This window comes from Triturus cristatus, chromosome 7, assembly GCF_964204655.1.
Source record: "Triturus cristatus chromosome 7, aTriCri1.1, whole genome shotgun sequence".
NCBI classification, from domain to species: domain Eukaryota; kingdom Metazoa; phylum Chordata; class Amphibia; order Caudata; family Salamandridae; genus Triturus; species Triturus cristatus.
Window position 1 is genome coordinate 374,777,208 of NC_140590.1, and position 12,544 is coordinate 374,789,751.

Genomic DNA, 12,544 nt, shown 5'->3' on the forward strand with positions numbered 1-12,544 from the left:
GGACCTGTGGTGGGTGGGGCCTCCTCATGCTGTGCTTACTGGGATGAGGCGGACCAGTGAGGTGGTAATGACTTCTTGTGGGCATTCTGAAAGCTTCCATGGGAATGTATGATCCGCCCATTATTTACCATTTACTTTATGGTTTGTAGCTCACAGTGGGCTAGCTTTCTATTTGCTGGTTTAATTGTTTTATGCAGTCCAGCTTGAGTTTGTCCCTTCCTGGGAGCATTGCCTACTGTTCATCCATGAATGCTCACTGTCTTTAAACTGGCATTTAAATCGTGTTCTTATCTTGTTAAATTTGGAGTGTATTTAATGACAGAGATCAAATGTCAGGCTGTACCTTCCAAAGGATCTTGGTGTTTACTTTTCTTTCTTTGACTTTAAAGTAAGAGAATTTATGAGACAATCTTGCTGTGACAGGAAATGCTTTTCTAGCACACAACAAAATTTTAATGTCTGTAAATGAACTGTGCTGATATTTCAGAATTAAGAAAGTACAAATGTATATCCTTGGATCCTGCTGTGCGCTATGAGAGGAATCTGCTCCCCCCCTTGGCGCGCTTGAGGCGAGATGTTGAAGGTTGGCGGAGGCTGCCGCTCTCCCTTGTTGGGCGTGCGGCCCTGTTCAAAATGATGTCTCTTCCCCGCTTCCTCTATGCCCTCCAGAACACCTTGGACTGGGTACCGGCCAAATACTTTCGGGAGGTCGAAGGCCTCCAACGGACGTTGCTGTGGGATGGGCGGCCGCGAATAGCTATTTCAAAGTTGACGCTCCCATGGTACGATGGGGGCATTGCGCTCCCAGACATCCGACGGTACTATTGGGCCACGCAGCTGAGCGCGATCAACCATGGGTTTTATGGCCCTGCCCTCAGCCCTGGGTATGCCCTGGATAGGTGGCTGCTTCGTGGCGGCAACTACTACAGGGCGTTGTATTCGCGGTCCTTAGACTCGTCCCTCACGGGGCCCACAGGTGTGGCGGTGCGTGTATGGAAGATGGCGACTGATTCGTTGGGCTGGAAGGATAGGCTCACCCTCGCTACCCCATTGTTTGAATCGGAGAGATTGGGAAGACTCTGGCATACGAAGGGCTTTGATAAGTGGGACCTGATAGGTATATCCAAGGTGGGAGATGTGCTGCATAAGGGGAGGGTGAAGTCCTTCGAGGAGTTGCAGACTGAGTATGAGCTAGGGCCCTCAGAGTATTTCAGGTATATCCAGCTGCGTCACGCCCTCCGATCAGTCCTCGTGGAGGGTGAGAAGGTGCCGGAGTCCTCTCCCCTTGAGGACCGAGTCCTTGATGGTCATATGCCCGAGAGCACGATCTCGCTCATATATAAGAAGTTGATTAACGTCCGGGCAGATATGCTTTTGGGGCTGAGAGAACAGTGGACTAGGGATGGCCTTGAGTTGGATAATGAGGACTGGCAGTCAGCGGTTTCTTCTCCTAAGGAGGTTGCGATCCCGTCGCGTCTGAGGCTGGTGCAGCTTAAAATACTGCACCGGGTGTATGTGACGGGGCCAAGGCTGGTCCACATGGGATTCTCGGAGGACGGCCTGTGCAGAAGGGGATGTGGTATGGTGGGTACTTTCCTGCACATCATTTGGGAATGTGGTGTCATTGTGGAGTTCTGGAGGAGAGTCCATGCAGTTATGGGGGAGGTGACGGGCACTGCGGTACAGCCGGAGGCGCGGTGTTGCCTCCTGAACGTCTGGGGGCCCACTGACCTCGATGAGGCGCAGACCCAATGGGTGACTCTGGGTAACATGGTGGCTAAAAGGGATATCGCGCGATTGTGGGGCTCCTCGGGACCCCCTACACTGACCGCGTGGAAGGAGAACATGGACTGGAGCATGTTTAGGGAGAAGACGGTCTACTGCTCTAGAGGTCGCCCCCGGAAGTGGCACGCCATCTGGGGGCGGTGGAACCAATACAGGGGGGGAATATGTCTTGCCCCGGATCTGGAACCTCCCGAGGAACAGCTTTCCCCCTGACCTACTTTCCAGCACAGTTTGGTTTTAGGAACCGTTTTGGGCCTCTGCTGTCCCCCTTCTTCCTCCGTACACAGTCTTGTAACTAGTAGATGAGTGGGGTCCGGCCTCCCCTGGGGGCTTTCAATGTTCTGCCTTGCTGGGGTTTGTTGTGAGTTTTTTCTGTGTTTATTTAAAATTGGACCTTTGCATTACTCTTTGAACTGTATTGGGGACACATCACTGTATCTAACTCTCAATGCTGCCGAACCTTCGGGCTGTCGGCTGAATAGCTGTGTCCTGAATTTTGAAATAAAGGTTTTCAAAAAAAAAAAAAAAAAAAGAAAGTACAAATGAAGCACATTTTTTTGTAATTCTGAAGTGTGCTTTGAATAAATATTTAAATATGATCAATACAAATTTAAGCACTAGGTGATCACATTTCCACACATTATAGTTTGTGTGCAGTAAAACTGTATGTCTGTGCAAATGTAATGGCTGTTTCAATTGAAAATGTGTTGTCTGTAATGGCAGTGTGCTACCAAACCATGCATATGCTACACTACGCCAATTCACTCTACACTACTCCACCCTACAACAACTCCACTCTATACCCCTCCACTCTATGCCTCTTCATTCTATGATACTCCACTATACACACGCCACTCCACTCCACTCTGACGCTCCACTCCACGTCAATCCACTCTATGCCACTCCACGCCACACCTTTCCACTCTACAAAACACCACTACATAACATGCTATTTCACACCACGCCACTCCATGACATGTCCCTCCACTTTATGCTCCCCCACTCTACCCCACTCCACTCTATGCCCATCCACACTACATCACTTACCCCAATCCACTTCAATCTACCGCAACCTATCCCACTCCACTCCACCCTCACTCCTCTCCAAGCTACCCCACGCCACTCTACCCCAATCCACTCAAATCATCGCCACTCCACTCTACCGCACTCCATCCCACACCACTCAATCTACACCAAACTACAACACTCTACTCCAGTCTACCCCATTCCAATCTGTTCCAATCTACCACACTCACTCCAATCTACCCCACTCCAATCTACACCACTGTACCCCATTCCACTCCAATCTGCTCCTATGCACTCCACTCTAAACTACCATGGTCCACCCCACTCCACCCCTAATCTTCCCCACTCTAATCTACCCTAATCTACACACTCTACTCCAATCCAACCTACTACACACCAACCTACCCGCCCCAACAACTGCACTCCAATCTACCCAACTCCAATATACCCCACGCCACTCCAATCTACCCCACTCCAATCGACCCCACTCCACTTTACTCCAATCTACCCCACTCCACTATATCCCAATCTACCCTACTCTACTCTACTCCAACCCAATCTACCCTACTCCACTTCAATCTACCCCGCTCCAATCTACCAGCCTCCACTCCAATATAACCCAGGCTACCCTACTCCACTCCAATCTACCCCACTCCACTCTACCCCACCCCAATCTGTTCACTCTAATCTACCCCAACCCACTCTACTCCACTCCAATTTACCCCACTGCCCTCCAAACCACCCCACTCCACTTTAACCACTCTACCCTGCTCCACTTCACTCTACCCCAATCTATCCCACTTCACTCCACTCCAATCTACCCCACTTCACTCCAATTAACTCCACTCCTCTCCAATCTAGCCCCAATCGATCCCGCTTCACTTCACTCCAATCTACCCATTCTAATCGACCTCAATCTACCCCATTCTACTCCAGTGTGACCAACTTAACCCCAATTTAACCTACTCAACTCCATTCTACCCCACTCAATCCTAATCTACCCCATCCCACTCCAAACTACTCTACCTCTCTCTACCCCACTCACGTCAACCTCTATCTACTCCATTTCACTCCAATCTACCCTACTCCACTCTACCCAATCGACCCCACTCCTCTCCACTCTACTGAACTCCAAACTGCACACCCCACTCCAATCTACACCCCTCCACTCCAATCTACCCAACTCCGATCTAACAGTTTTGACCACACTGCCCTCCTCCCCAATCTACCCCACTCAACCCCAATATACCCTACTCCACTAAAATCAACCCCAAGCCAGATAAAATGCACTCCACTCCACCTTAATCTACTCCACTCTATTCCAACCTACCCCACCCCACTCTACCCCAATTTTTTGCATACCCCTTCAACCTACTGTAATCTACCCCATCCCACTGCGATCTACCCCAATCCACTCCACATCAATCAACCCCAACCTATCCCACTCCACTACACTACAATCTACCCCTCTACTCCAATCTACCCCACTCCACTCTAAGCTACCCCACTCCACTCCACCAGTCTACCCCATTCTACTACATTTTACCCCAAACAACCCTATTTCAATCTATCCCACTCCAGTCTCCCCTACTCCAGTCTAGTCTATCCCACTCCATTCAAATCTACCCCAATCCACTCGACTCCAATATACCCCAACCTATCCCACTCCACTCTACCCCACGTCACTCCAATTTACCCCTTCACTCCAATCTACCCCATTCCACTCCAAGCTACCCCAATCCACTCTACTTCAATCTACCCCAACCTATCCCACTCCACCACAAGCTACCCCATTCACCCATATCTACCCTACTGAACTTGAATCTACCCCACTTCCCTCCAATCTACATCACTCCACCCTAATCTACACCACTCCAGTTCAACCTACCCCACCCCACTTCACTCACTCGACTTTAATCTAATTCACCTCACTCCACTTTACCTTAATCTATCCCAAGCTCATCCAATCTATCCCAATCTACCCCACCCCACTCAAATCTACCCCATCTACTCCACTCCGATCTCCCCCAACCTAGGCCACTCTACTCCACTGCAATCTACCCCACTCTAATCCAAGCTACCCCATTCCACTCCACCTCAATCTACCCCATTCACCCCACTTTACCTCAAACTCCACCACTTCAATCTGCCCCTCTCCAATCTACCCCAATCCAGTCAAATCTATCCTACTCCACTCCAATCTACCCCAATACACTTTAATCTACCCCAATCCACTCTAACCCAACCTATCCCACTCCACTACAATCTACTCAACTTCAATCCAATCTACACCTCTGCACTCCAAGCTACCCCCACTCTCCACTCCACCCAAATCTACCCCACTTCACTCAAATAATACCCACCCCACTCTATCCCACTCCAATCCAATCTGCCCTACCCCACTCAATCTACCCCAATCTACATCACTCCACTCCAATATACCCAACTCAACTCTGCCCCAATCCACCCTACTCCGATCTACTATGGTCCACCCCAATTTACGCCACTCCACTCTACCCCAATCTCATGCACTCCACTCCAATTTACCCGATTCCAGTCTACCAAATCTACCACAGTTCAGCCTACCCCACTCCAATTTACTCCACTTTAATCTACCCCAATCCTCTACAATCTATCCTACTCCAATCTAACCTGCTCCACTACAATCTACCCCACTCCAATCTGCCCCATTGTACTCCAATCTATTCCACTCCACTGCACTCTCCACACCACTCCAATCCATCCCACTCCACTGCCATCTACCCTACTTTAATCTACCACAATCTAGTTTGCTTTAATCTACCCACAATCTACCAAATCCACTCCATCCAAATCTACCCCATTTCACTCCAATCTACCCTCCTCCAATGAACACCAATCCATCCCAATCTAACCAACTCCACCCCATTCTACCACACTCCAATCAAAACTAACCCACTTCACTCCAATCTACCCCACTCAACTCCAATGTACCACAATCTAATCTACCCCAACATATCCCACTCTACAACAATCTACCCCACTTCACTCCAAGCTACACCCACTCACCACCCCACTCCAATCTATCACAGTCCACCCCATTCTACTCAAATCATCTCTGCTCCACTCTACCCCACTCCAATCTAATCTACCTTACTCCACTCAATCTACACCACTTCACTCTAATCTACCTCCCTCCAATTTACCCCACTCCATTCTACCACAATCTAACCAACTTCACTCTACCCACTGCACCAAATCTACCCCACTCCTCTTCAGTCTACTCCACTCCACTCAACCCCAATCTACCCCACTCCACGGAACCCCAATCCACCCCATTCCACTCCAACCTACCTCACTAAAATATACCTTACTCCACTCCAATCTACTGCACTCCACTCCATATGCCCCATTCCATTTCACTCCAACCTACCCCACTCCTCTTCAATCTACCCCACTCCACTCCAATTTACCCACCTCCACTCAGTCACAATCTATCCCACTCCATTCACATCTACCTCACTCAAATTGATCCCAATCTGCCCACTCCACTCTATCCCACCCACCGACTCCACTTTCCCCTATCTACCCCACTCCACTACACTGCAATCAACCCTACTAAAATATACCACACTCCAGTTCAATTTACCCCAATCTACTCCACTCCACTCCAATCTACCTCAATCCACTCCAAGCTACCCCACACCACTCCACCCTACCCATATCTACTCCACTCTACCCCACCTAACTCTACCCCTCTTCAGTATACCCAAATTTACCCTCATCTACCCTCTCCATTCCACTCCAATCTACCCTACTGCACTCCAATCTACCCAACTCCACTCCATCTACCCCACTCAACCCCAATTCACCCCATCTCACTCTACCTCACTCCAATCCACTCTACCCCTGTCTAATATACCCATATGTACCCCACTCCACTTCAAGCTACCACACTCCGATTTACCCCAGTCTACCCCACTCCAATCTACCACACTGCAATCTATCCCACTTTAATCTACCCAATTCCATTCCAATCTACCCTAATCCACTCCAATCTACCTTACTTTACCTCGCTTCAATCTACTGTACTCCAATCTACCCCACTCCAGTCCAATCTATCCCACTTCACTTCAATCTTCTTAATCTACCACACTCCAATCTGCCCCACTCCAATCTACCCAAATCACCCACACTCCACTTTAATCTACCCTAATCTACCCCACTCCACTCCAATATACCCCAGTCTACTCCACTCCATCCCAGTTTACCTCAATCTACCTCACACCACTCTGTTCCACTTAACTCCACTCCAATCTACCCTACTCCAATCTACCCTAATCCACCCACTCCGATCTACCTCAATCTACCTCACTCCAATCTACCCTCTCCAGTCTACCACACTACCCAAATCTAACCCACACCGCTCTACCCAATATACCTCACTCCACTCTACCCCAATCTACCTCAGTGTACTTCAATCTAACCAATTCCAATCTACCCCAACTCAATCTATCCCAATCTACCCCACTCCACACCACTAACTTTTAGCCATGCTGAACAGCATCAACATTGGTGTTCATCATGGCTAAATCACATTGCCAAAGCCAACAGCTCTCACATATGTGAGAGGTATTGGATTTGCCAATGCTTGAATTTTTTAGACACTGAGACATTAAATGATATGCCCAGGACTACAGGATGTTGAGTGGACGCCGGGACTCGAACCTCGTTCCCCAGTTTCATGGGCGCTTCAGACTCCTGACTAGGAGAGGACCTGTCCCAAATCTGTAGGTCTAGATTAACAGTAGTCACGCCAGTAATTTATGAGTTTAGAAATACGATTGCAGCGCTTGGCTGGTGCTACCTACTGGGCACTTCCAGATATATACAGTGATACAAATGTAAACGAAGCTTCATAAAAAGACAACTCTTCAGTTTCCCTTTCTTGGGTTATAAAATCAGAAGAGACCCCTCAAATGGTTCTGTAGACCTGTGAGTGCCTCCAATTAAAAATTACTTCCATCTATTTATTATTGAACACATTTAGTAATAAAATATCAGCTACCTTTAAAATCTGCCCTCCGTCAGGGTATTTCCGGAGAATGTTCTTCAGGTACGTCAGGAACGGAGGCGCCTTCTGACAGAACCTGTTCCTGGGAAGGAGAAAAGACACACTTTGGTGCCAATTCCGATCCGGTAAAAACCGGGTACGAACCGTCGGACGGAGCCTTTTCTCCGTCCGACTCGTACCCGGTGCGAAATCCATCCGAAAATGCAAGTACGATTCATACGGAAACACCATTTCCGTACGATTCGAACAAAACACCGACCGAACAGAAACTAAACACAATTCCGATCCTGAAAGGAGCCGACGTGACGTCGGTACGCATCCAGCCTACGTTTCACGAACCAGGAAGTACGATTCGAACCGACGTCATCCCGCACGGAAAATATTTACCGGCTGCCAAAAACTGCCGGGAAATCAGGACGACACACGCAAGGAGCAGCTGGACGCGACGAACAGACATGGACCCGAACCTACGTGCCATCCCTGCCCTCCTAGCAGTCCACCTGGCGTACAGGAACCGACGCAGACGCCGCAGAAGGTCAGCACAACAACCAGGGGCAAAGGGGGGGGCAGGGGCAGGACACACAACACCAACACATGGTACCAAATCACACATGGCCTGGACATACCTGACCATCAGGGCCTGGTCACTTCCAGGGGGTGGGGGCAAGGCCAGCAACGCAAGCGTCCGCCACAACGGAAGTGGATGGTCACGCGAACCGGTACGTACCCTACCCAGGCCGCAAGAGCGTGGGTACGGAACGTACCACGCGTCCCCCTACGTCACTCCAACAATAGCGGTACGGCCCGTACCCACGTCAGAAAGGCCTTGGTACAGCTCGTACCAGCATTGCTGGGGTCATGTAGGGGTACGCGTGGTACGACCCGTAGCCACGCCCCCAAGGCCTGTGTACGGTGCGGACCCCACGGCCCGCAACAATGGTGGGACGCACCGTACCCACACACCAAAGGCATGGGTACGGCCCGTACCCAGGCACGCAGAGCGTGGGCAGGGGTATGTACGGACCGTACCCCCACCCGTGGAAGTACGGCCCGTACCCCCACCCGTGCATGTACGCCCCGAACCCCCACTCGTGTATGTACGCCCCGAACCCCCACCCGTGTATGTACGCCCCGAACCGCCACCCGTGTATGTACGCACCCAAGCGCCACCCGTGTATGTACGCCCCGAACCCCCACCCCACCCTGGTATGTACGCCCCGAACCCCCACCCGTGTATGTACGCACCCAAGCGCCACCCGTGCATGTACGCCCCGAACCCCCACCCCACCCTGGTATGTACGCCCCGAACCCCCAGCCGTGTATGTACGCACCAAACCCCCACCCGTGTATGTACGCACCAAACCACCACACCAGCCGTGTATGTACGCACCAAACCCCCACCCCAGCCGTGTATGTACGCACCGAACCACCACCCGTGTATGTACGCACCGAACCACCACCCGTGTATGTACGCCCCCGAACCCCCACCCCAGCAGAGTATGTACGCCCCGAACCCCCACCCGTGTATGTACGGACCGAACCCCCACCCCAGCCGTGTATGTACGCCCCGAACCCCCACCCGTGTATGTACGGACCGAACCCCCACCCCAGCCGTGTATGTACGCACCAAACCACCACCCGTGTATGTACGCCCCCGAACCCCCCCCCAGCCGTGTATGTACGCACCGAACCACCAGCCGTGTATGTCCGCACCAAACCCCCACCCCAGCCGTGTATGTACGCACCGAACCACCACCCGTGTATGTACGCACCGAACCACCACCCGTGTATGTACGCCCCCGAACCCCCCCCAGCCGTGTATGTACGCACCAAACCCCCACCCGTGTATGTACGCACCTAACACCCACCCCAGCCGTGTATGTACGCACCGAACCACCACCCGTGTATGTACGGACCGAACCCCCACCCCAGCAGAGTATGTACGCCCCGAACCCCCACCCGTGTATGTACGGACCGAACCCCCACCCCAGCCGTGTATGTACGCACCAAACCACCACCCGTGTATGTACGCACCAAACCCCCACCCGTGTATGTACGCACCAAACCACCACCCCAGCCGTGTATGTACGCACCAAACCACCACCCGTGTATGTACGCACCAAACGCCCACCCGTGTATGTACGCACCAAACCACCACACCAGCCGTGTATGTACGCACCAAACCCCCACCCCAGCCGTGTATGTACGCACCGAACCACCACCCGTGTATGTACGCACCGAACCCCCACCCCAGCAGAGTATGTACGCCCCGAACCCCCACCCGTGTATGTACGGACCGAACCCCCCCCCCAGCCGTGTATGTACGCACCGAACCACCAGCCGTGTATGTACGCACCAAACCCCCACCCGTGTATGTACGCACCTAACACCCACCCCAGCCGTGTATGTACGCCCCGAACCCCCACCCGTGTATGTACGGACCGAACCCCCACCCCAGCAGAGTATGTACGCCCCGAACCCCCACCCGTGTATGTACGGACCGAACCCCCACCCCAGCCGTGTATGTACGCACCAAACCACCACCCGTGTATGTACGCCCCCGAACCCCCCCCCAGCCGTGTATGTACGCACCGAACCACCAGCCGTGTATGTACGCACCAAACCCCCACCCCAGCCGTGTATGTACGCACCGAACCACCACCCGTGTATGTACGCACCGAACCACCACCCGTGTATGTACGCCCCCGAACCCCCCCCAGCCGTGTATGTACGCACCAAACCCCCACCCGTGTATGTACGCACCAAACCCCCACCCCAGCCGTGTATGTACGCACCGAACCACCACCCGTGTATGTACGCACCGAACCCCCACCCCAGCAGAGTATGTACGCCCCGAACCCCCACCCGTGTATGTACGGACCGAACCCCCCCCCCAGCCGTGTATGTACGCACCGAACCACCAGCCGTGTATGTACGCACCAAACCCCCACCCGTGTATGTACGCACCTAACACCCACCCCAGCCGTGTATGTACGCCCCGAACCCCCACCCGTGTATGTACGGACCGAACCCCCACCCCAGCAGAGTATGTACGCCCCGAACCCCCACCCGTGTATGTACGGACCGAACCCCCACCCCAGCCGTGTATGTACGCACCAAACCACCACCCGTGTATGTACGCCCCCGAACCCCCCCCCAGCCGTGTATGTACGCACCGAACCACCAGCCGTGTATGTACGCACCAAACCCCCACCCCAGCCGTGTATGTACGCACCGAACCACCACCCGTGTATGTACGCACCGAACCACCACCCGTGTATGTACGCCCCCGAACCCCCCCCAGCCGTGTATGTACGCACCAAACCCCCACCCGTGTATGTACGCACCAAACCCCCACCCCAGCCGTGTATGTACGCACCGAACCACCACCCGTGTATGTACGCACCGAACCCCCACCCCAGCAGAGTATGTACGCCCCGAACCCCCACCCGTGTATGTACGGACCGAACCCCCACCCGTGTATGTACGCACCAAACCCCCACCCGTGCATGTACGCACCGAACCTGCTATAAGAATGGGGTGTGCAAAACACCCCCAGCAGTGCCCAGACACAGGAGGGGTGGGTGCAGGGTCCTCCCAGCAGTGCCCAGACACAGGAGGGGTGTGTGCCTATCACTCCCAGCAGTGCCCAGACACAGGAGGGGTGTGTACCTATCACTCCCAGCAGTGCCCAGACATCGGACAATATACCCCATCAACAAGTTCAGTGACCTACAAGGGTGATACCCCAGATGCAGGCGGAGCCATCGCTGAGCCAGCATGGCTATATTGAAAGGCAACCCTCACACATCCAGGAAATGTAGACACAGCACAGCACAGCATTTGGGAGACACCCTGCAGGAAAAATGGCCTGGGCCACAGAGGACGGAACACACCTTGGGACAATGTCACCATACAGTGAGAGCAAACATGACCAAATACCATTTGCAGAGACCTTTGTGATGGCACGCAGATGGCAGGGTACACCCCATGAGCAGCACACTCCAACATTTCACAGACCCCTAACACATTATCACCACCCCAACGCAGGGAGCACCAGCACCAACAGCAAGTCCAGGAAAGCATCAGTGTGCAAAACAAAAAGAAAAGGCTTTATTCAGCAGGAAAATATATCAGAGAAAATGTCCACTATGTACAAGGGCCATGGGCCAGCCCAGCAGCAATGTCCGGGGGGGGGGTACACATCGGGACGTGTGTCCCCTAGCTTGCCTGCACAGTTCACAAGTCCATTTCATCCACAGAAGAGGGGGCATCAGGGGGGAGGGTGGAAACAGGCACCGCAGGGACAGGAGGGGAAAGGGTAGGTGTTGTGGGTGCAGGGAGGGATGAATCTGCCACAGGGGGGGTGCCAGCGCCAAAGGTGGAGGACAGAATGGCGCTGCACACGTCGGCAAGTTCCCCCAGCGACTCCCCCGTACCCAATCCAACCACAGGCCCCAAGGAGGGGGGGGGGGCAAAGGGATGGGTCGCAGCGCCACTGGGGGAGGGTGTGGACAGGGTGGGGGACTCAACTCCCCTGGCCGGGTCCCGCCTCCACCGCTTGCGGGGTGGTGTCATCCTGGGGCTGGGGGGCACACTCGCAGTGGATGATGCTGTCACTGACTGTTGGCCAGGAGAGCTAAGGGGAGTGGATTTGGAGGGAGTGGGTTGTGTGGAATG

General features: G+C 53.2%; 1 protein-coding gene across 2 annotated transcripts in view; it reads right to left on the reverse strand.

The window, feature by feature from the left end:
• Positions 1–12,544, reverse strand: part of LOC146809712 (sacsin-like) — a 255,441-nt gene that overhangs the window by 223,639 nt on the left and 19,258 nt on the right. For both annotated transcript variants that reach the window (XM_085616550.1, XM_085616549.1), the window contains one exon: positions 7,859–7,946. In XM_085616550.1, the coding sequence (XP_085472676.1) occupies positions 7,859–7,946 (88 nt within the window). The remainder of the gene's footprint in view (positions 1–7,858; positions 7,947–12,544) is intronic.